Raw genomic sequence first — 25,520 nt, 5'->3', positions numbered from 1 at the left:
AAACTGCACAAAAAAGTGTTAAGAAATTTTTCTGAATATTAGGGGTTGGAGGGGTTGTTGGACATGATAAGAAAATGAGAAGAAAATGTTCAGAAAACTATTCATTTATTTATTATATAGGCCTACTTATTTTTTCTGCACTTCTTGAGATCATTTTATTTTTACTTTTTTTTTTTTTACTTTTCTTTTTCATTTGCTTATTTTCAGGTCATTTGCTTATATCTTTTTTGCTCATTTTGGGGCCATTTTTTGTTCAGTTGCTTGTCTTCCTCTTCCCAGGTTAATGTTAATGTACTTGTACTTTACATTCCATCACTAATATGTCCTAACCGCGGTGTCGTTAAGCTGTCAGTGTGCCTGCACTAAACTATATAGGCTATCTGTTCTTTACAGAACACGTCAATTAACAGTATCAGCTCTGTCGCGGTGGTATGTCTCACCTGAGCCAGCTGTGGCAGAAACACCTGGCTCGGGTTACAGCAGCGCAAAGAGCCAGAGGGGGTGGACTCTGAGCCAAAATAACTCAATAGCTTAGTAGCTGCACACATACACACACACACACACACACACTGCGGAGCTATGACCAAATGTCTGGAGCAACCACCACAAGAGAGAGACACAATCTGAGCAGCGCTACTTCACAATCAGTTAGACGAGAAACTTTTAACGGGAGTCGGCTTTCATCTCAAGTTTGGGACAAAAATACAAAAAGGCTCTCAGTTTTTGAGGTAAGGAAGTTTTTCTTTTCAGTCTTCGTACGCGCCTTCCTGCGTGATAAATGCTTCGTGGTATGAAGAAAAATGTTGCATTATAAGACTGCGTCGGAGTTGGTTGGGACAAAACGAGTTTGCTCTTGTATACTAGTTCTAGATCAGTAAGTTTGTGAAAATTTCTTTCCCTTTGAGTGGCTCTTTCCATAGTTTACTCGATCATTGTGAGGGGTCTTTGAACGCGAGGAGGAGCTTGTTCTCAAACTAATGAAAATCAGATGTTACCATTTCTGCCTGGCATGCCTCTCAGTCTGCACCCACAGAGGAAACTCCAGAGCTTCAGCCAGCTGCTGGACACTGACAGACTGGTGCGCAGTCAGTATAGCACCCTTCACCAGTAACTTTAAACTGACAGACACCATGTACAGGAACTCATGGGGTTTTATACGTTCATTTATAATGATTTAACAGTGATCTTATCTGATAGAATTATATTTTGTGATCTTTTATGCTATATTATTGTCGGATTCTCCATATTCATGGGCACATTACGAGACAACAGTCCCCTGGGCACTGATATGCAAGGGGCCCCATCACCTCTTCTACATATGAGCAATACACAAGTCTTTTCACAACAACAGTGAGCTATGGGCAGTTACTAAGGCCACATTCAGACGAGAACAGCCCAACTAAATGCACTCCTTTGCATTTAAAAAAAATATCTGTGGTCAAATAATAACATTGAAAACACTTTAGTATGCTATGCCAGTAGAGGGTGATGTAACTTTGAAATGATAAACCATAGAACAACACCAGGCACCTGCACATAAAGATGTTCTTCTACAGAGCAGTGAGAATTTAAAAACAAGAAGACAATAGCGAACGCATGCACAAGAACCAACAATGTAGCACAAACACAGCTCCGTAGTCCGACAGTGTTGTTATTGTATTCCTCCTACTTGCGCATGGCTATTTGTCTAAATAGTAATGCGCATGCGTGAAGTGCAGCTGTGACATCACCGTTCTCACAGGATCCGAACATTGCCAGTTTACATGGCAACAAAAGGGGAGGTGTTTTCAAAAGATTACACTCTGGAACCTGGTTTCAAAAGTTTGTATGTTCAAGCCCCCAAAGTTCTGTTGTCATGTGAAAGGATGGCCAAACCGCAACAAAAGTCTAACATTTCATGCAAGAACCTTTGCTGTGTAAGTGGTTCCAAATCCCTTCTTTATGCCACCTTTGCATTTTACACAGAACTGAAAAACAGCGACATCATTCCGCTCCATTGTGAGATTTTAGACAGCATGCTGGCATTGCAGAACCAAAAGAGGCATGACAAGTGTGATGTTTAACACAACAACATCAGCCTTTGGAGTGACATATAACATACATGTCTGCAGTGCTTTATGAAAAATAACATTGGTATAACCATGAGAATAGCAATACCTGCCTTCTCTGTTTAATGGCAGCTGATCTCGTCCTCTGCTCGGAGGTCAAGGAGCTCCCTATACAGAACAGGAAGGCAGCATAAAGGCAGGTTATTCCAAACCTAGAGCAGGCAATGTAAATGTGGCTAATCATTTACCGACTATGTTATCTGGCGGCTGATACTTCACTTGACTTCACTTGATGCCACCCCTGCATACGTCAGAGCCCCACTTGGGCCACCCTAGTAAAAAATGTCTCGACACACCACTGGCAGTGGGTAGCACACATAACACGTCGCCAAAACTTCAAACCTGGCCTGCCCATGGTCCCGTCCAGCTGGCTGTCCTATTTATACAGGCATTTTTTCAGTGCTGTTACTGTCTCCTGTTGCGGCTCAGAGCATAACGTCATGATATCCCCACCTAGAGCAGGCTGTGAAAAAGGGACTAAAGACTTTGTTGTGTTTTTTTTGTGTTTTTTTTTTTTTGTCTTGTTGTAGTCATTATTCAACTTTTTGTGGGTTTATGTCTCTTGGCGGTTGTTTTGTGTTTGTTCGAGATAAATTTGTATATTTTTTGTAGTTTTGTGTCTATTTGTGATCATTTTTAGTCACATGTTTGGGTCAGTACGTGTTGATTTGACATTTTACAGTTGAAGGATAGGGGCTCATCTAATACTTTGGGCTTCTGGGCCTTTGCCTGATTGGCCCATTTAGTAATCCATCCATGATATTGTGTAGTAGCCCAGACCCTAATGTGCAGTAGATAAATATGAATATTGGTGATTTGAAGTTTTGCTATGATGAGCAAACATGAAATCTGTCATCACATTAAGAGTTCCTTACAACTGAATCTTGTGACTGAAAGTTCTAAGTTCAAATATGTAAGTATTTGCTTCACGTATTGGCAGGACTGGTAATCTGTGAGTAAACCAAACCTTCCTGTCCGAGCAGGATTTAAATGGCGTGTTTCCAACATTTGACGCTCTGGGTCTTAGTCAAAAACCAGCTGAGCGGCATTGTGCAATACGTTTGCTGTAACCGGTTGCTTAAAACAGTCAATATAACCTCAACTTTCTCTAAAGCGATTAAATCTGTGCATGCTCACACATGCAAACAAATAAACACATTCATTTGTCACTCCTTTTCATCTGTTGCACCTCAGCATGACACGCTGTAGGCTGTAACTTCCTAGAAATGTCTGTTATGTTGCGTCGCACTGAGAGATTCCTGAGTCACATCACATGCTGTTGCTAACAGTTTTTCTCTAGAAGTGTCCAGGATAGTTTGGCAAGTGCTAGAAGCAATTATACCAGAAGCAGAGCCTACAACATCAGGAAGCAAAAGAAGAATGAAGGCGATTATATTGTTCAGGGATTAGTCTTTATCATCTCAGAAATGTCCTTTGCTCCTTACAAAGTTTGCTCACCCTCAGTGTCTGCAGAGACTGTCTGTTGTCCTCAGCCTGTGAAGATCAATAGAGCTGCAATTTGTTTTAATAGGCAATGACAGTTGCTGTTATGAATAGGATGTACTAAGTGTGCGTGTGCACGTGCATGCTCATTTGTTTCTTTGTATAAAGTGGAAAGCATTTCATTGACTAACTAGGTCAGAGGTGTGGCTGTATACATTATAAAAGCACATTCTTTGGGTGGAGTTTTTGTATCTGAGAAGCTTACAGTTGTTGGAGTCTGTAATTAAAAGATATGATTGATATGTAGGCTGTTTATGGTGCGTTTATCTCACCATGAAATTTAGAACCCAATGTTTATTTCATTTAAATTTTGGTTTAGTTTAGCTTAGTTGTTTAGTTATTTGTACACAATTAAAAACTGCATAAAGTCCAGATTGAATTTAAAAAATGTGGAAAAAATGTGTCAGGAGAGGTCAAGAAGCCAGCAGGGAAGACATTGGTCCAGGAAGTGAGATTTAGGTCAACAGGTCAAGTCTGTTTTACACAATAATTACACAATGCCTCCTGTTTGTATTTGCACAATTAGCCTTAATCTCCTGTCAAAATCCATAAATGCTAACAGCTCATTGAAAATGGTATCCATGATATAAGATAATGGTGAGCCAATGTAAACATTAATTTGGATTTTATCTTTGACATTTGGCCCTTGGCATGACGCTACCCTCAAAGGATTTCAGACTAACGATGTTCTGTATATCAAGCTGAGCAATTTAGAAAGCTTGTTTTTTTACAGGAATCTAAAAGGTTATATTGTTCTGCGGGACATAATTTAGTTTGTGTTGTCTGCATGATGACACACAGATTTAAGCTTCATGTTTCCAAAGAAGGTGAAAAGCAAGCCACCAAAGGAAGTTGTGTCAGAGGATATTTTTTTCCATCATTCAGTCTCGCCCAAATTCCCTACCAGGAGTGGACAAAGCCTGAAAGTTTTGAAGGAAGGATATGAAGGAGGAACCAACAGGAGGGGGAGGAAATGAATTGATGTCTCATGGAATTCAGCAGAAACTAGCGAATCGGTTAGATGTGTAATCTGGAACTGCTGGTGAGGGAGGGACTGCTCTTGTTCAGGCACACCCTGGCATTCTGCAAAGCGAATGATTATCGTCTCTAATCCTTAAATATCCCTGCTGCTTCCCACAAGATCTCTCCGCTTTTATGAGTGTCATTTAATAAAGTTTTGTGAATTCCCAATTTTTAAACCCTTTGAAACCTGGATCAACGTCACTTTTTTTTTTGCATTCAGACGTCTTTCACAAGTATTCAAACCCTTTTTAAAAAAAGCCAGGGAAACATTTCTAAAGCTAAATCATATTGAAAATGATCTTAACTGTGTATTTGAAATTATTTTAGAAAATTGTTATAATTTAAAAAAATGTTTTCCAAACCATTTCCATGTTCTTTCATTTTTAATTTGTATATTCCTAGTTTGTTTGTTTGTTTAGGGTTTTTTGATAATTTTCTGGTAATTTTTTGTACTTTTTGCAAATTTCTTGCAAATTTTTTCTTAAATTGCTCATTGCCTTTTCCCATGTTTTTCAAAGAAATCAAGCCAATTTGCCCAGGTTTCAAAGGGTTAAATCTTATGCAGAGGTGGCTTTAAATGCTCCTTAGCGGTTTCATCTCGTGGCTTCCATCTTGGCTTTACCACTCGAATGAGCTAATTGTTGCCTGTTAAAATGGTAGGACCAGCTGACGTTATAATCACAGCATTGGAAAGGAACTGGACAGAAAGTGCATGTGGGGTTTTCCAAGAAACTTCTCTTGAGAAAGTAACCAAAGAGCAGCCGCAGATCAGCGAGCCTGGAATAGAGGACAGCACCGCTGCAGTGGCCACAAGCTGTCAGTCCACTTTAAAGTTTCAGATGATTTATGTCTCTGTGTTTCAAGACAAACACTTGCTTTCTACTGTGTGGGTACTTCAAGGGATAGTTTGGATTTTTTGAGACTGGGTTGTATGGGCTACTTACCCATGGTCAGTTTACTACATACAGTGGATGTCAGTCAAATGGCCCCCAGTTTGGAGGAGCAAGCTGGAGTGCAACATGGACGTTAAGCCATGTACTGATGTGGACGAAGTAAACGACAAACATATTTTATTCACTTAAAAAACGCTATACTGAGGGTATTTTCATTGCTTTAACCATCGGTTGGATCACCTGTTCCAATAAGAAAGCCACTTAAATCTTAAGTTCCCCATTGATGCTTTTGTCAAAGCCACAAGACTGCATTGGTATAAACAGTTATTTTGGCTCGCTGACCCCAGGAGCTTCTGGTCTACTGCTGCTTTTAATGAATAAGTTAGTTTGTGTTTCTGTGTGACTTTGGTAAATCTGAACTTACCATTTGAAACACCAAAGTCACACAATTATACAAACAAACAAACAAAAACAGTTCAGGGAGTGGTGGACCAGCAGCTTGTGTGTTCATCAATTTTAAATGACTGTTTTACTCTATAGAGTTTGGTTTTGAAGAAAGCAATATAACAGCTTCATTTTTCAGTTGAAAATCCCTGTCTGACATGGAGGTTAAACAGTAAACATACTCTAAATATAGCATATACTTTTTGGGGATTTTTTTCTAGATGTCTTAATTATGTTTTGTTGCCGACTCCTCCACAGCGGTACACCGCTTAGCGTCCCTGATGGACTCGAGTCTGCTTCTCCAAACTGGGGGTGCACAGACAGACATCAACTATAATACACTGATGATGAATAAGTACCTCATAAAACCCCACTTCAAAAAATCTGAACTATACCTTCAAAGATATAGTAGTTGCTCATCGTGATACTCATTGTGAAAACTGCCATGTTGCATGTTCCTAAAAAACATTTACTTTCCTTATCTTCTTGAAACCTTAATTTCACAAAGTCAAGCTGAGGCTGCAAAGTTTACCTTTCTGCAGTTTGTTTGCACAGTAATAATAAAATGCCGATAAGAAAAGCAAAGAAAGACGGGATGGAAATTACAAACACAACTTTCAAGATGAAAAAAAGGATTATTAACCCTTGGAGGCTGTTTGGTGCATTTTACTTGCTTTTCAATACAAATTTTTAAAATAATTTTGGCTGTGATTGGCTGTGGCTTCATGCACGTGGCATAAATTTAGGCAAGATTGTGTATTTTTTTCCTTTCATAGGGGAATTTCCAGCTCAGCTCCTACAATAAGGTTATACACAGTGTAAACAAAATTATACATTCATGATGGGCTTTTGCCTTGGAATTCGTCATTTTTACTACTTTTCACCTGATGATGTCTTTTTTTATTTTTTACTATATTTGTCATATGGAGAAAATACATGCTATTTCCACTAGGTGCACTGTCACAATCAATGTTACTGTAAATCACTGACATATCCCAGTCTGTGATCATCTACTTTGCCAGTAGTATATCGACAATAATTCGTTTTTGTTTAGTTTTTTCCATCTAACAACATAGTGGCATCATGACAAAAACCTGACATTTAAAGGTTAACTTTAAAATTCTGAAAATGTATGAATATTTGATATTTATGATTAGGATCGATGTTGTTGAAAAATTAACTCAATGAAAGTAGAAAATAATATTAATGTATAATATTTTTAAAGCTTGATTTTGAAAGCGCATTTTGTGTGCAGAGCAATACGAGTGTGTGTAATATCAAAGCGTGCACTAAATGTGAAAGGAATCTATTACCTCGAAACCATCAAATAACAAAAAGCAAATCCACAATCTAAATGACAACAGAACATGGAACAAGAAGTATAAAGTCAAAAGGGAAGTTCAGTCTATTATCATGTGAATTAACTTTTAAAATGCATTGTAAGTGGACAATAAGACTCTGTTACCTCTGATCTCTTATTAAGTACATATTCTTCTGGTACTTAGAGCTTTTTGCTTAAGACACATTAACAGTGGAACAGGGCTTAAAGAAGTAAAGCAAAAAGTACACTTCATAAACAAGTTGAAAACATGCACTAATTAAATAAAATATAGTTTTGATGGTGTTCTTAAAGTGTACCAGCAATAACACAGTAACATAAACGGTAAAAGTTGTCACAGTGAAGAGAAAACCGGTGAGGGGTGGAGTAGGTGAGTCAGTGCTCTGGAAGGGGAGAGAGAGTGATCAACCGAGAGTGTGTCGCTAAGAGTGTAATCTTTTTTTGTGTGAGCTGCTATTGGCAGAGATAAGTGTCCCAGACTGTGTGTGTGTGTGTGTGTGTGTGTGTGTGTGTGTGTGTGTGTGTGTGTGTGTGTGTGTGTGTGTGTGTGTGTGTGTGTGTGTGCATGCGTGCGTGCGTGCGTGCATGCGTGCGTGCGTGTGTGAGGTGAGTGCCTCACTGGGAGTGGTGAGGAATGTGAGTTTGTCACCAGGCCCGCCTGAGACACGCCAGTTTCCCGCTACTGTGCAGCTCAGCACACAGTGTGAAGAACAGAACTATTATCTGGCTGTGCTGTACACTTCAGTTTGATGACCTCGAATAACATGTTTTCCTCTGGCCCTGGATAATGTTCAGCTGCGGCTGGGGGCTGAGAGAATGATGTGTGTTAGTGAATGTTGTTTGAGCTGGGTGTAGTTTTAAAGATGCAGGATGTTTATGTGCACCTATTGTATCAGACCTAGTAACAAACTGGGGTGGAAACAAAAAGAAAATGTCAGGGGGACAGGGGGAGGCTGTCTCTTTATGCCCAAGTTATATAAGAAGCTTCAACAGGGAATATGCAGGGATCAGATACTTAAATTTAATGTTTTTTAAGAGTTTTGTTTTTTTTTTTTAGATGTGGCTTTTTTAAGCCACATTTAAGACTGATTTGTAGACAAATCATCTTTTTTTGTTTTCAGCATAACGGGTTGGTAAAAAGGTAAATATTGCAATTGAATTTAATCTGTATTTTGCCAAAAAATCAGTGCAATTACTAGGTTCAGTGGTAGGTTTAAATATTTGTAACATTAGAAATGTGGACTTTTATGCAGAAGAGCTTGACTCAGTTCGATGAAAAAAAAATATTGTTTTTTTTAAAGATTTTTTTTTTGGCATTTTTGCCTTTTTTAGATAGGACAGGAGACTTCTAGCGTGAAAGGGGGAGCAAGAGGGGATGACATGCAGCAAAGGGCTGCAAACCGGATTCAAACCCACCGCCGCTGTGGCAAGGACACTGCCTTTATATATGGGGTGCCTGCTTTATCCACTGGGCCACCTGACACCCCATGAATAAATTATTAAAAGATGGATAAATTAAATTATATAAAATGTCTGTGACACTTTGAAGACAATTTAATGAATTAAATTAAAGGCTTATATTCATTAAATTTAGGACCTGCAGACATACCTAAAAGCAACCCTACAGCTTTTTTCTCATCTTTTCATTGATGTCATCAGCAGATATTTCATCCCTGTTCATTGTCTGTGTTATGAAAGATATAATCTGGGATGTATTTAGCCTACCTACAAAAACTCGAAGCTGGAGGAAATACCATTGAAAAGGAAAGAATAACTTTTTAAAACAACTACAATTCTGTGTACTATATCTTGTTTTATATTTCTACATATATAAAAAAGACACAACTAAAGAAGCTTGAAGTAGAGGTGTATGAGATAAAACCTCCAATAGATGAAAGTTATGACTACGTGAAGAGCACAAGGAATGTTAGGGGTTAGTGAGCACAAGAAAACTATAAATTACAACAATTTCTTACAGAGTAATGTCTGTGAGCAGTGTTGTGATAAGACCACCTTAACAGAAACCAAGTTATGACCAAGACCCGACCAGTTTTGATTCCCATTCTACATGACACACTCATGATAAAATGTGTTACATGCAAACCACAGGCACTCCTCAAATTATTCTGAGAGATCCACATTTCCAAAAAAAGCAACCATAGGAAACAATCCTAAGAGAAAATCCTAAGAAAAATTTCCAGCATTTTTGTCTGACATGCAGAACTTGAAAAAGCGATCTTGAAACCATTTTCAAGACCAAGACTGATCTCGGGAACTATGACACTGACAATAAGTACAACAAATCAACAATGTAAGAGTAGCCTTGGTCTGTTTTTGGAGAAGGAAACATACTAAAATAGCTTACAGAAATGTTGAGTGGTCACACAGCAGGCCTAGCGGTTGAATCATCAGCAACAGTAGATTCCTTGTTTCTCCTGTGCTGAGACAGTGACCTCACTTTCTGTCTGTCTGTGAGACTGTGCAGCCATTATTAGGTAAACTAGGGCAGGAGTGTCAATGGGAGACAGGTATGTCATGACTCAGCAAACTAGGGCAAACATGCCATTTGACTGTAGTTTTTAGATAGTCACCCCAGCATGCAGGTATTTATTCTCTAATTTAGATGAAATATTAGGTATATTCAGATGAACATGAAGACCAAATTGTGACTTACTGTTCCCCTTTAAAATGTCACGAAAGGCTCTCCACAATATGGCTTTTATCCTTTGATACTGGAGCAAATTGGCTAGAATTCTTTTTAAAACATGGGAAGAAGGCAACAAGCAACTTAACAAGAAATGTCCCAAAAAAGCAAGAAATTTACGAAAATTTAAGAAAATTACCTGAAAAACAACAACAACAATAAAATGACCTCCACAAAGTTTTTAAAAAATTATATAAGTTTTTTTTTCTTTTTTGGTGATCAAATTTTTATTTGTTTTTTGTGCAGGATATAACAGTAAATCATATATACATACCCACATTTCATCCATATGTGCCCATATGTTTTACAAATTTCGCAGATATTGAAACTCCAGAAAGAAACTGCACTGTTTCCTAACCCTCCCCACCCCAGCTGGCTTTGAATGACCTGTGATGTATTCATGGTATAATTTTAAAAAAGTAGTAATAATAATATCAAATTTAAAAATGTGTTTTCATTTTTCTGTTAAATAATTTTAAATAATAAAGAGAATCATCAATATATTTTTCTGGATATATATCCCCAATTTTTTGATACAATTTAACCCCAGCTAATTTTCAGATGTTTTCCTTTTCACCTTTTACTATTGTTTATTTATTTTAATTTTGCAAGATATGTCTTGTCAAGTTGCTCAGTATGATTTTTCCTGTTTTTTGTTTAAAGAAATCACATCAATTTTCTCAGGTTTCAGAGGTTTGAATGCTTGTGAAAGGCATCTCAGAATCAGAATCAGAATCAGAATCAGAAAAAGATTTATTGCCAGGTATAGTTAACACAATACGAGGAATTTGTTCTGGTGGGTTGGTGCAACATAAATATAGAAAAAAGAAAACAGATAAAATAGAAGATACAAATATAAAATATAAAATATATTTAAAAAATATAAATATAAATATAATATAAATATAAATATCTGAATCCTGCACAAGCAAACTTATGTTGATCTAGGTGTTAAAGGGTTAAAGTGCTTAAAAGAGGGGCATGGATATTTAAATATTTTATGAAAGTTAATGAAGAAGTTTCCATGGAGAAGTCTATTTATTTATTTATTTATTTTATATGTCCATTTTAAGGAATAAAAACTAAAAAAAAAATAAATTCAGTATATTGCTATTTATTTGATGGTCTTTTTATGTCCTTTCATTTTATTTTTACTCTCTTCTGTCATACTTACTGCACACACATTGAATAACTTTTTATTTGCCCAAAGTTTTTATTTTCTAATGATCTGACTGCTGATGGTGTCACATTTAGAGAATATTAATAAGTAACAAATAAACCCAGGATAAATAATTATTTTCCATGGATCTATCTTAAGGCATGTAGTGATGCTTTGGCATTGACACATTATTTGAGTAGCACCTGGTTTGGATGAATTGACATGTTGACATACAGCTGTCTGTCTCATCAGTATAATTTGTCATCCACTTTATCTTGATCAGCTGTGTACATCACCTGTCTGTCTGTCTGTCTGTCTTGAATGTGGCTATATGTTCAACATATGATGTTAAACCATGTGGTTGAGTGAGCAGAACAGACACTGCAACCACTTTTCCCAAAATGGGCCTGAAAGAGTTGTGATGTCATTTAGTGGTGTGAGCCGTAACATTAATCCCTTCAAGCATGCGTGTAAGTGCTGTTGCAGTTACCAAAGTATAAGAATGGTGTGACTTGTTGAGACATGACACATGTCAGGTTATGTGTTCACAAAAAGTTGGTGTCAGAGCGCCTTGAGGGGTGAGAGCTGGCAGCCTGTAGCAGGAGAGAACTGGTAGGGTGAAACACTCCTTAGTATTCAGTTCAGTTTGTCTAACATTGTTGCATCAAATTAAGAGTCGAAGGCTCAGTCGAATGGAATGAGAGGAAGGGCAGAGAGCGTAGCCTATTTGTACGAATCTTTGTTGCATTTAATCGTTGACCGGGGCATGCTGAGTCCTATAAAACCTAAAGTGCTGGATGTGAATCAGTCTCATGAGATTGTGAAAACATCAGTTGAAGTTATGTGAGATTATTCTCCTAACAGCTGTGTTTCCTTTTTCAGGGGGCGGGCGCTGCTACCTCACAGCCATGAGTTCCCAGGCAAGCTTTGGCAGCAGCATGCTGTGTGAGTTTCCCTTGATTTGTCATTATCTGACCCTCCGTCTGGCTCAGCATGTATGTGTGCACATGGGAGTAATATCCTATGCTGATCGTCTGTGTTGCTTATGTGGTTTGTATTCAGTCCAGACGATGAACGACGACCTGAATGCATCGCTGGCTACAGCAGATGAGTTATCCAGAGAGTTCAACTCCTTGCTGAAGGAGGCCTCCTCCAGCAATACCAACAGAAACTCTGGGGTTGAGGTACACATACACGCACCTCCAGTGCTGATTTCCTCCTTTTAGCTGTTATTTGCAAATCTTGGAACAGTTACTTTCTGTGTGAGAATGTCCCTCTCATAGCTAGCCTCTGGCATCTGGGTTTTCCATTAGCAGGCTTCTTTCATCAGTCTTTCTGAAACACTAAAACATGTCCCTGGGGTTCTCCTGTCCATATTGTAAGCTAAATGGTAGCTGTACTGGATAGTAAAAGTTAAAGGATCAATGTGCAAGATGTAGTAGCATCTAGTGATGATGATTGCAGATTACAACCAGCTGAACCTTCTGCTTGGTAGGATTCCTTCAGTGTACAGGATGTTTTTATCGGAAGCCAAATTATCTGCAAAGGTCTCTTCCTCTTTAAAACAAACAGACCAAGTGATAAAAACCAGTAAAAACACAGAAGAAAGCAGTTTCAGGTTACACATTTTTCTGACACTGTGTCTGACTTGTTGGGGATGGGCTGCTAGTCCAGCACTTGCTAAAGTATGCTTTCCTATTTTCACTGATAACTTAAGATCCAGATGCTCAGGAGATTTTTACTGAGTGTTGAATTATCTACAGAAGTCTCCCCCACTCCAAAACAAATGGATCTGGTGATTTAAATTTTGGAAGTCAAAGCAAACTGGCTTGGTTTCTCTCAAAAATGTGGGAAGAAGGCAATGAGCAAAGAAATAAGAAATGGCCCCAAAATTAGCAAGAAATTAGCAAACAGTACAAGAAAATGTCCTGAATTCTGTAATAAATAAATACATTGTTTAAAAAGTAAAAAGAATGTGCTTAAAAAAATTCGAATAATATTGCAACATAATTTGAAATATGTAAGTATGTTAATTTTAAATGTAGTTTAAATGTAGTTCCTTTCCATAGCTTTTAGTCACACAGTCATTACCAAAGTGCTTATTGCCTTTTCCCCTCATGTTTTGAAAGAAATCGCTCTTTGTTCAGGGTTCAAAGGTTTAAATACTTGTGAAAGACGTCTGAAAGCAGCACAAGGAAAGTGATGTCACTCCAGGTGTCAAAGGGTTAAACTGGTAAAAATAAAACCGTTTTTCCAGTAACGCTGTTAACTATGTTGGCTGACACAAAAAGGAGAACGTTTCTATCTAGAGCCGGTGTTTTGTTTGTCCATTCAGGGCTGCTGTAGAAACATAGCTGTGCAACATTGCTGACTTCGTGGTCTACACAGCAACACTTATTTTCAGAATACTTAAAGAATGCATATTTATTTATTTTATATTTCTGCCAATATATTCCCCTAAATCCTACACACTTGACCTTTACACCCCTTATTAAAATACCCAAAATAAAGCAATAATTATGTTTTTATATCCAATAACAACATATTTTATGAGTTTTATGTATTGGCAGACTGTCAAAGACCCTTAGGTGCAGCAGTTGTTCGGATGCCAACAAAAAAAGAGAACAAATGTGCACACTTTGCTACTTAGCACATTATTTTAGTTATTCCTCATAATACTTATTTCTTACAGATGCATTTTTCTTTCAGACCAGCTCTCCAATCTCCAGAGAGAAACCTCTGTCTACGGTGCTGTCCAGCACTTCCATCGCTTCAGGAGATTTCAGTAGCAGCAGTAATGGCAGCTCCAGCCCGATGCCTTACACCCCGAGCCCAACAACCTACCGTTTGCAGGACTCTGTCCTCTACAGCAATAAAACCGCACCATCCTCCCCTTCTGTTTATACCACGAGCCCACTCTCATCCCCAAAGATCCAGAGAAGAGCACGCTCTCCGAACCCTCAAACCGGATACAACAACTACTCAAGCACAGGCCAGCAGAGCCCCAGACAGTCACCTCGCACCCAAAGGCGACATTCTCCCTCTCCCTCTCGTTACAACAGGAGCCCACGAGGCTCAGTCAGTTACATGGATAGATCCCCTTCTCCAAGCCCCACCGCTGCTCCTTTTGACCAGCTGCCTCGGTCCCCCTCAATGCACCCCTCCTCCAACCTGCTGAGCCCTCATGACAGCAGCTCAATGGGCCGCAGGTCGCCTCGCTCAGGGAGAAGCCGGTCTCCTTTGTCTTTCAATCAGCCCACGTCCAACACACTTCCTCGAAACTTTGGTGGTTTCAGGCAACCTGGTATGTGGCTGTAGTTCAGTCAGTTAGACAGAAGTTCTGTGCCAACTAAACCAAGCAGGAAGATATTTATCATGAAATAAACTACAATCCCATTGCTGATCTGTAAAGAACCGTTCTCAGTTCCTTCTTCTTTCACCCTGTTTGCTGTGTTCTTTTACTCTTATCTTCTTTACATATCTCTCTTAACCTTTCTCTCCCAGATGAGGTGGTGCAGAGGCAGAAGAGCCCTGGCAAGTGGAATGAGACAGATCTGGATGTGTCCTACGAGAAGAAACCTCACCACACTTATGACAGTTGGTTAATTACTGCTACTTTCTTAGATTTCATGGTTTATGTGAAGATGTGAAATACAAGACCATAGGAACAATGGTGCTCTGCCTGCATCGTATGTGGTCTTTGTTTTCTAACTTAACACTTTCCTGTTTCAGAGACAGAGTGGCTGCGGCAGACTGTGCCAAACAGCAACTGGAGGGAATCCAACCTCGACAGCCCTCCTCCGGCCCCAAGCCCCAAAAAGGTGGTGTTCACAGAGAGGCTTTTAAATCGTACTGGGAGAAATTTGTTTGTATGGCTTATGTTGTAGCTCAAAACTTTTTTCTTCAATCCATGTTAAGCCATTCCTTTAAGTTCTTTTGGAGCCATAGATATCCAATAAATGGGCATTACTAGGCGCAAGTCACGTGGCATTGTTTTTCAATCATAAGAACAGGATGAAGAGGATGAGGAGGGAGTGCAGGGGCAGGAGTTTAGCAAGCCTCTCAAACTCAAAAACCTACTCATAGTTTTTTGTTTTTCAAGATGCATTAGTCCATTTTTCACCTCTATGACACACAAAACAAACAAAAATAGGTGCAATACACAGTCAGTGCTTTATTACTGGCTGTTATTCCTATGGTCTAAGACAGTCTAAAAATATGGGTAGAAATGAGATAATCTCTTCCCAGTTCAAAACCTGGAGTGCTAAAACTCAAATTTCCATGGACACCCAAGAGAATGTTTTGTTTTATGTTTAAGAAATGAAAACAGTACAATAGAATAAGCTCATTTTGGTATGAAAAAAAGAAAACAAATATTCTGTGGGTCAACAAAATCAGTATACAGTATGATATCATAAGTTTCTTTGCTGGCTTTGAGAGGAAGTAGTTCATGTTTATGGATATTGATACATCTTTTCTAGACCATTGAAATAACAATGGAATTCTAAATTTGCGTGTTGTTCACGGTATAGTTAGTTAAGTAAAAGGTTATGGGTAGGCAAGTAATGTGAAGGTGGTTAGGTTTAGGTTTAGGCAAGTAAAGATTAGAGATTAGATTAGATACATAGAATAGTTTAAGTGAGTAAAACTACATATGTTAGAGTTAGGAAAAGAAACATGTTGACAATATAGGTTGAAACAACTCATAGTTCACTTAGTTTCCCATGACTGGCCTCCTTATGCAGACTTCAGGTGGTTAAAAAAAGCCATAATTCACAAAACTTCAATGGAAACACTTTTTTAGGTCACATGATGCTATGGCTAAGTGTTGGTGTTGGTAGGAACCGGCTCCCTCCGGCATGATGCAGCAGGAGTTACAAGAGGTGTTATTGCATCACATTACTCTTCAAAAGTTGAGCAGATCATCTGAAAGTTTTGAATCCACAGTTCCTCTGTGAAATTGTTGTCTATCACCTCCCAAAAATCCCTCATATATGGCCACTCCCACGTATAAGGGGCTTGCTTTTCCATTATCGCTCATATAACACGCCTACGTCACCTTCAGTTGGAAATACTGACGGCTAGTGCGATGGCTGCAATAGAAATAAACCTGCTAATGTTTTCAACAGCCTTCGCCATGCTTCTTGGAATGTTATTGCAAGAGGAGAATTCACATAACATCACTCAGTGGAAATGCAGTCATCTTGCAATTGTGTTTTATCGACATTTCAACACTATCACTTTTAAGCAAATCGTAAGTTGGAATTAGATTCAAATGTATCCCTCTTTTTTTTCCTTTCCAGGATCCTCGCATTCAGCCCCTTATCTATTCCCATGGCTCTCTCCCCCGCAGCCCGCGGATAACAGTACCTCCAGATGTTTCATCTCCAGTCCACTCCCCTTACCACCCTCAGCCCATCATCTCCCGTATTTCCATTCCTCCAACTTCTACTCAGTCTCGTCAGCGCAAGCCAATCCCTCTCTCTGTCATCATGCGTCTCCAAAACCCCCACTGGGGAGCGATGGCAGCCCACCACCCCAGAGTGCGGGGAGAAGAAGGTGATATGGCCCCTTACCAACCACCTGCACCCATCCCAAGGGAATTCTTCCACCAACCTGTACCTCAGCCGCTGCAACACCCACCTGAGCTCAGACAGCCAGCTGTATACATTGATGGTATAACACATTTAACAACTGCCCACACACTCTGATGCTCACTATGTAATGGGGTCTCTATTCAGTTCACTATGTGTGGTTTGGTATCCATCTTTGCAGCGCTGAACTCAGGGGATATAGATGCAGAGTTGGAGCGGCTGGACTTTGTTCATCACAGGCCTGTGATTTCGGAGAACCCAAACACGCCAGAGGATCGAAGTGAGGGTGCACCCCAAGTTCCCCGGCCCCTCAGCCCCACCAGACTGCAGCCAGTGGTGGCCCCTGAGAGCCAGGTGATTCCTGACATGGAGGAGCTGCTCCGCATCCGGGCAGAAATCCCCCGAGCCCTGAAGAGACGGGGCTCCCAGGACCCTTCACAGCCCCTGAAGAGTGCCTCCCACTACCAGCCAAACCAGTACAAAAATCTCATCGACAAGCTGTTTCGCAGGAAAGAATCTCGGCAAAAGGGGGAGCAAGGTAGCGAGACCAGCAGCTCCTCAGACGGAGAGGACTTCGCTACACCTCCTGCCCGTCTACCTGACACCTCGGTGCATCAAGACCTCAAAGTAAGAAATTGACTCAGAGCGACTGATAATGTAAAAATCTGGTCAAGAAATGTGTCAGATTTTACAGATAATGCCTCTAAATTGATTTAAAACATGTTTCACGGCCACTAATTTTTATGCATTCAACATACTGTAAAGGCACATCAACTCTGTACATTATCTGGCAGCAATTTTCATTGTCACAGCTAATTTAAAATGTTGTTTTAAATGCCTGTAGTCGATGACACTTTCTGCAGTTAAGTGTTTTACATCACACAGTATAAGATGGCATCCCGTTTGTCCCCTCAGAACTACCATTCCATCCTGCGGCGCTCTAAGCGGGAGCATAAGAGCTCTGGGAGGCGAGCTCGACTCAGCCCGCTTGTCTTACTGCTGGACGGATCATTGGTGGGAGAACTGGCGGTAGTTCAGAAGGCCGTGCAGGAGGTGCGTGTGTATACTAACATATCCTATTGTTATATTGTCGCCGCAATGACTACTACTACTCTGATGCAGCTACAACTACTACAAGTCTGCTGCTACCACTCCCTGTAATATTGATTTAATCAAAAATACTCAACCCATTGCACCAATAATTCTAAATGATTTTTTATGATATACAGAATTTTTTTTAAAAAAGGGAAGCAAAATCATTTTTAAAAAATTAGACAAGGGTGAAATTAATTCAATGAAATTTGCAACCCCAAAGGTGAAGGCTACCAACCCTAGTTATAGAAAACAAAATCTGCTGAGATTAAAGATTTGTTAATGATCCCTTTAAAACCTGCACAAATTGGTTTGATTCTGTCAAAAACATGTGGATAAGGCAACATCAACCTTACAACATGGCCCAAAAATTAGCAAAAAAAAAGGTTAGTAAAAAGGTTACAAGAAAACTGCCAGAAAATAAGCAAAAAAAGTTTTTAAAACAAAAACAACAATCAAGAAAAATGCCTAAAGAAAATACTGAAATTATATATTTTTTAGAAATGTATTTATTTTATATATCTATTATGTTTTTATTACATAATTTAAATATTAAATTATTGTAACTATAAATGAAGTTTTCTGGACATTTTCTTTGGATTGTCACAGTTAACTAATTTTTTTCAATTTGTGTTGCATTTCTTGCAAAGTTCATTTCCTTTTTTCCTCATGTTTTGGAAAGAAATCATGCATTCCTCAGGTTTCAAAGGGTCAAAAAGCTTTTGAAAGGCGACTGAACATAGCACAATAAAAATGATGTTGTTTCAGGTTTCAGAGAGTTAAAATATAGGCAATGGTGCACTTTGCATTTGTCATTTTAGTTACATTGTTCACTGTGAGGGTGAATTCTTTTTAGCTTACATCAGCAGCCTCCATAAAATATTGTATAAGGTAAAAACTCATAAAAGCCGTCTGACCTGTGAACTCAGACAGTAAAATTGGTGCTCAAGTTCTGGATTTAGACTTTAAGAAGCACTGGAAATATATGTGATATTTTACTTTAATTCTCTGAGGGAGGTTTTGCTGAGTCTGCATTCCTTTATTCAACACACCACTGCTGCTTCTTCTTCACACAGATATATATTTGTCTAGAAGTTGCTCATGCAGTACTTCTATTTTAGTAGTGGGTTAAAGAGTCAGTTAAGGTGATCCTGACAGTAGTTTTGTAAGGAAGATAAAGTGGATAAAGCCAGTTGCAGAAAAACTTCTTCATTTAACATAAAACTTTACTGATTTCTAAAAGTTTAAGAATATATTTGTAACATGATGTATTACAGTTTAGCTTATGAATCTATTCTGTGTAAAATGTCTTCAACAGATGAACGACCCGAGTCAACCCAACGATGAAGGCATCACCGCCCTTCACAATGCCATCTGTGGGGGCCATTACAACGTGGTGGACTTCCTGGTTCGGATTGGAGCCAATGTCAGCGCACCAGACAGCCACGGCTGGTAAATATCTGTTTATTCTGTTCAATCTATATATCCTCTCTTCAGTGGTGGAATTTAACTACCGTAAATCTTCAATTAATGGTGCAGGCTATCATTTCCTTAAATCATTAAACTCAATAGACTTATATTTGGGACAGGCACTATATAGGACAGGCTTTTATTTCCTTTCACACAAAACACACTTTGGTGCTCATGGTTTCAGTAAAATGAAATGAATGACTGAATTGTGGAGAATCTTACCAAGCTAATGCTGTAAGTAATAAGTCCATATTAACATAAGTTTATACGTACATACTAACATTAACTCCAGCAGGTAGCCAACAATCTTTTTATACATTAAAAGTACTTCTATAAAAATGTACCGCATGGTAACCCGACTGGGCTTCTAACTGAGACAGACATTTATTTGTGCAAATGTGTAGCCACACCCGGCTAGTAAAAGGGAATGGCCATCTAATTGGGACTAGGCTTATATTTGAAGTTTTACGGTAAGTACATTTACCCAAGTGCTGTACTTAAAGGTCCAGTATGAAAGATTTAGGGACAACTAATGGACGAAATTGTATAACATTCATAACTATGTTTTTATAGTCTATAATCACCTTGAAATAAGAATTGTTGTGTTTTTGTTACCTTAGCATGAGCCGTTTATATCTACACATGCGATATATTCAGAACAGCAGCGTCTACTCTCCATATATTAACTGGCAGTTCTTTGGCCCACAGGACCCCACTGCATTGTGCGGCCTCTTGTAACGACCGTCCTCTGTGTGAGTTTTTGGTGAGGAATGGAGCTGCTGTGATGGCCATGACAGAGAGCGATGGCGCCATTGCCTCTCAAAAGTGTGATCCTTTTGCTGTTGGGTTTGAGGAGTGTGAGAGCTTCCTTAGGGGTGAGGCAGTGACACCCACACATGCATCAGTACACACACACCCTATGACACTATGCTATTAAATGCTAAGAGTCAAACATTGCTCCACTTATTGGTGCTCTGACCTTTGCTCTTTTAACTGTTAAATGTGAGTTTGAGCTCAGTCATTCACACACAGGCATGTAATGTAGCTGATACTAAAACACCCATCATAGAACTCAAGATTACGTTCATGACTCTTGACAAATATTCTCATTCAAAGTAACCTAAAGGTAACAGAGAGGGTTCTGGTGTCTTACTCAAGGACTCATCAACAGCACACATTGTGATGGAAAGCTCTGAATAATATAGGATTTTTGTGATAATATTTGGTATCCTAATGTATGACCATTTCATATCAAATCTGTATTTTTGGCAGGATGGAAAAGCCTTTGAAACTGATTACAAAACATATCAAAACATTTATTTGAACAGAGACAGTGGAGCGTTGAACAACCTGTTGTGTTGCACAGGTGCTTTGCCTTTTAATACTTTGGATTTTATTCAGGTCAGTTCAAAGGGGCTTTGTTGGCATGTTAAAATATACAACTACATTGCCAAAGCAAGTGTGGAATAAAAACCAAAAAATCTATGAACAATAAGTAAAGATTTACCAGATGCTATTACTAATTGGGTACACCTCTTGCAAACCCAACAAATAGGGGAAAACATACCTAGAAGCCCGCTGCTCACCATGTCACACCGTTTTGAGGAAACAGATCACTCAAACTGGAAACCGTAGCAAAGCAGAAAACACTATGTGAAGATTGAACATGCCCCCTAGCCAAACAGCTCCACCTGGGAGAAAAAGACACACACACACAAGTCACAAACATATTCAATGCACATAATAACCAACAGTATTTCTAAGTATTTCTTTAAGGAAAAATACAGAAAGGAGTTTCAAATAAAGCAATGAATTCCTTAATATTTAATAAAAAGTTGACAGTATAACCTTTAATGTTTCTTGTATATGCATATTTATCCTGTTTTCTTTTTATTTTATTATTGTTATTTACAAGTACAATAGAAAATCAGACAGTACAACAATAGTTTGCGCCGTATGCAAACCAAAAGGCTCTTTCAAAATGCCAGCAAGCGAACTAGCAAGAAACACAAATAATTAAAAAAAGAACAAAATTAACAAAAAAAGCAAAAACAGCAACAACAGCACCTACAAAAAACAAACAAACCAAAAACAAACAAATAAATAGATACTAATGTAAATTAAGAAAGAAAATAAATGCAATACAGATCATAAACTTGCTATCTAACTGTAGCAAGTGAATATATGTGCAACTGTATGCTTTATCAACCTAAAGTGTTTTAATGTGGTCACTATTCCATCTGTTGTTTTTAGGACATGGTTGCTATTAAGGGTGATCATATTGAATTATACTCCTCTACTCAACCTCATATAAATTTCTTTAATCCTGTTTTCTTTTTGATACCAGGCATGGAGGAGGCCATGGGTGTGGAGAACAGCGGGGTGCTGTACGCTCTGTGGAGCTACCCGGCTCAGGCACCTGATGAGCTGAGCTTCAAAGAGGGAGACATGGTCACCATCCTGCAGAAACCTGAAGGGTCGGATTGGTGGTGGGCCTCGCTCTGTGGCAGGGAGGGCTTTGTTCCACACAACTACTTTGGGGTAAGATACCAATTTATAGACAAAATGTTGAACTATATAATATAGTCTTGGTATGACTAAAACAGATTTAAACCAGCATTACATCTATACTCCTCTTTCTGATGTGTTTTTTTCTTGTTGAACCGGAAAATATATTTAAATAAGTAAATAAAATATATATATACTAATTAATATATATTAATCATGTAATATGAAATATATACGTATATATGAATAAGTTAATAAATAAATAAATAAAATAATTTAAAAAATGATATAAAATAAATATGTAATACATGTATTTATAAAGTAATAAAAAATTGAATAACATTTAAAAAAGAGGATATTAGAACCTGCTTTTATCGAACCATAGAATAGGGGTGTATAGAAACAATAATATATGCAGAATGAAAAAAAAAATTCAGCACCTTTGTAGGGAGATAATCTGGCATTTAAGTAGCAATGCAGTCAAACAACAACAAAAAACAAAGTATTGTTTTCATTGTTCAGTAAAGACAATCCGTCATATCTGTGGGGTTGGTTTGGGAGTTTTTGTTTTAGTCTAATTGATCTCTAAAATCTGCCTGTTGTTTTCATGAAGAAAACCCTTTTGACCATATCTTTGTTGAACTGTATTTTTTTTATCAAAATGCAAATAATAATTAAAAAAAACATGACTGTTAATGTTTTGTTTCTTCCAGCTTTTCCCAAAGGTTCGACCAAAGTCTCTCTGCTAACTGGTCTCCTGATGCTGGCTGAACTGGTGCAAAGGACTGTCTCAGAATCCCGTGCTTTACAGCTGCACACTTGTTGTTTGACAGGACTGTGTGATTATGAGAAGGCTGTATTGCTGCAGAGCTTGAGAAATGGTTTTGATCTGTCAGTCAAGGAGAGTTGAAGGAGAAGTCTCAGTATTCATTTTGGCCTCGCTGACAAGGATAAATCTCTCTGTAAGACATCATTTATACTGGCTCTGCTGCAGGATATTTTTTCTAGTAAAGCTACAACTCTGTGCTGTGCTAAACTTCTTTCTCAAGCCTATGCCTGTCTATCCAAAGGTTACAAAAGGGCTATGTTTCCTTCTGTTTTTGCTCAGCTGTGTTCCAGTCAGACATTGACATTTCTGACTCACTTGCTGGTTACTAATCAGAATGCAAACAGTGGCTGTTCAGTCCACTCATCAGTGAGGTAAATGTAGCTGTATGCTGTCAACAAACCCATGATTGCTCAATTTGGAAAAGGGCTAACCTCCTCATTACTGGCGCAGAGTTGTCTGCTGCTACATCAAAGAAGCACAGAAAAGTGAAATAGAGTGGTCAGGAGTTGACATGGAGCTTTTATTCTTTTATGATGTTGCTAAAAATATACTGTGTGTGTATATCACTATTTGCAAAATCAGTGATATTTACACAGAGTATATTTTTAGCAACATCATAAAATAATAAAAGCTCCATGTCAACTCCTGACCACTCTATTTCAAAAATGTAACTGCATCTGGCTGCTTGAGGTTTAGGTCTTTCATGCTGCCTGTATAAATTCATCTCTTTGGAAAAGAGCATTTTTAAATGAAAATGAAAGTAGTGTTTTAGTGGATGTTTGTGTATTCGAAGTGGTAGAATGAATGTTTGGTGACGCATTTGTTTGTTTGGTGTAGTTTTTTTAAATATCAGTTTTCAGTGTAACACTTACTGCTGTGCACCTAACCTGTAACTCCTCTTCCTCTCATGTACGGGTGGGTTATGAGACAATGGGCCACTGGGCACAGACATGCAAACCGCCTCTTCAACATTCTAGCAAGACATACAGATTTTACAGCTGTATAGCCTGTATTTGTTGTTGCTTTGCAGATCTTTGTGTTCATTATGCATCTCTGTGTGGTCTCCCATTGTGCTGTTTTTTTTTTTCTTGTTATTTATTTTTTGTCATGTTTTGCCCATATTTGTAGTCCCTTATACACCCATTGTCTCAGTTTTATGTCTATTTGTGGTCAATTTGAGTCTTTTTGTAGACATTTTGTGTCTCTTTTTCGCTGTTTTGTCCCTATTATTAGTAATTTTGAGTCCCTTTAGCACCCTTTGCACTGCCTGTTACGGTGGTAATGTTGCACTGTTATTCCGCCTCACTCTAGCAGCGGAGTTAGTAACTGCACCAAATGGATGTCTGTGTAAAAGGGACAGGTGGCAGGATGGGTGTGATGTTTTGACGACGTGTTATGTGTATGACCCACTGCTGGGAGATTTAAAAAGCGGCTAGAAGCATTTATCAGCTAACTAAAAGAAGAGCTGCGGCCAAAAATGAAAATTGGAAATATTGAAATTGGAAATACAATTAGGTCCAGGATTTCCTTATACTCCAGGCAGAGGACGAGATCAACTGCCATGTAACAGAGATGATAAATTATTTTTGTTGCCAGTTACTGATTAGAAACTCTGCAGAAGTATATGTTATTAGTCATGCAAGAGGCCGACATTGTTGTGTTACATGTCATGTCCGTCACGCCTCTTTTGCTTCTGGGCTGTTTGTAACCACACAATAGATGAGATGGCGCCGTTGTTTGGTTCTGTGTTAAAATGCCAGCACATTCTCACTCTGAACTAGAACGTCATAGGTTGATATGGGAGGTCACTGCCCGACCGTCACCATGTGACGACTTCAGAGTGAGACTGGGTTGAAAATGCACAGGCGGCATATAGAGGGACTTCATAGTGGCCTTATAGCGCTATCTCTGTTAAAAACTTTTTTTTTTTGGTCTCTTTGCAGCTGTTTTGCATCTATTTGTTGTCTTTTAGTGTCTCTTTGTAGTGTTTTGCTGTTTGTTTGTGGTCAATTTGAGTTTCTTCTGGTTGGCACATGTTGAATTTGAGTGATATTTTGCAAGTGAAGGTCAATGGGGCCCTTGACACTGGTCTGTGCCTGGAGACCTGTTTAATAATCCACCCATGCTTTCAAGGGGCGCACGGTGATCAAATGTTCATATTCAATAAATACGTACACGAGTCACAGGGTTTTGACTTCTATTGGAATCCTTTCTCACAGCAGTGTGTTCAAAACAAGAAATGCTCAAGAAACTGTCTCTTACTGACCAGCAGATGGCACTGTACAATCAGATATAAATTCAGCAGAAGCATAATATTTACTTTTGGCAACACCAGCAGCAAATATAATAATGTAGATATATAAAGTGAGACATGATTTATTCAGGCTGTTTTGTGCAGCATCATTCCTCCGTGTTGTGCACTATATTAAACCCTGTTAATACATTGTTTCTTCTTCTTTGAAGTTATATTTATTCTCATGTTCTTTCTCCCTCTCCTTTTACACCACAGAAAACCCAAGCGACTGCTATGATTCTTAATGATTCAATTAGCTGCACTATTATGCATAGGGATAATTACAAGAGAAACTATACACATGATTAATATTTTTTTAATTAAGTCTGACTCAAGCCTTTTGATCTGCGGTCTATCTCTAACCACTGGTATTAAGAAAACACCAACGCTGGTGTGCTTCATCATAATCCCAGAGGAAGATTAGTGTCAACATTGTTTGAAGATGACTGCTGTTTAATGTTTTTCTTTTTTCTTTTTAATGTAGATTATACATATGATGGTGATGAGGATGACATTCACAATTTACTCAGACACTCTCTGTGGCGTGTACCTGTGGTGAGC

General features: G+C 38.6%; 1 protein-coding gene across 1 annotated transcript; it reads left to right on the top strand.

Moving 5' to 3' along the window:
- The first annotated feature begins 537 nt into the window (after window positions 1-537).
- ppp1r13l (protein phosphatase 1, regulatory subunit 13 like) lies at window positions 538-25,114 on the top strand. The gene is made up of 13 exons (XM_088079221.1): window positions 538-728; window positions 12,056-12,118; window positions 12,236-12,357; window positions 13,883-14,477; window positions 14,678-14,770; window positions 14,906-14,994; window positions 16,477-16,849; window positions 16,949-17,394; window positions 17,683-17,820; window positions 19,178-19,311; window positions 20,038-20,204; window positions 21,677-21,870; window positions 22,551-25,114. Exons 2-13 carry the CDS (start codon window positions 12,082-12,084, stop codon window positions 22,584-22,586), a joined length of 2,424 nt encoding a protein of 807 aa, XP_087935347.1. The 5' UTR covers window positions 538-728; window positions 12,056-12,081; the 3' UTR covers window positions 22,587-25,114.
- Window positions 25,115-25,520: the final 406 nt, after the last annotated feature.

Source organism: Plectropomus leopardus, chromosome 6 (genome assembly GCF_026936395.1).
Source record: "Plectropomus leopardus strain MGB_pleo_1.0 chromosome 6, ASM2693639v1, whole genome shotgun sequence".
In the NCBI taxonomy this organism is placed as follows: Eukaryota; Metazoa; Chordata; class Actinopteri; order Perciformes; family Serranidae; genus Plectropomus; species Plectropomus leopardus.
This window is presented reverse-complemented; position numbering and strand designations above follow the sequence as displayed.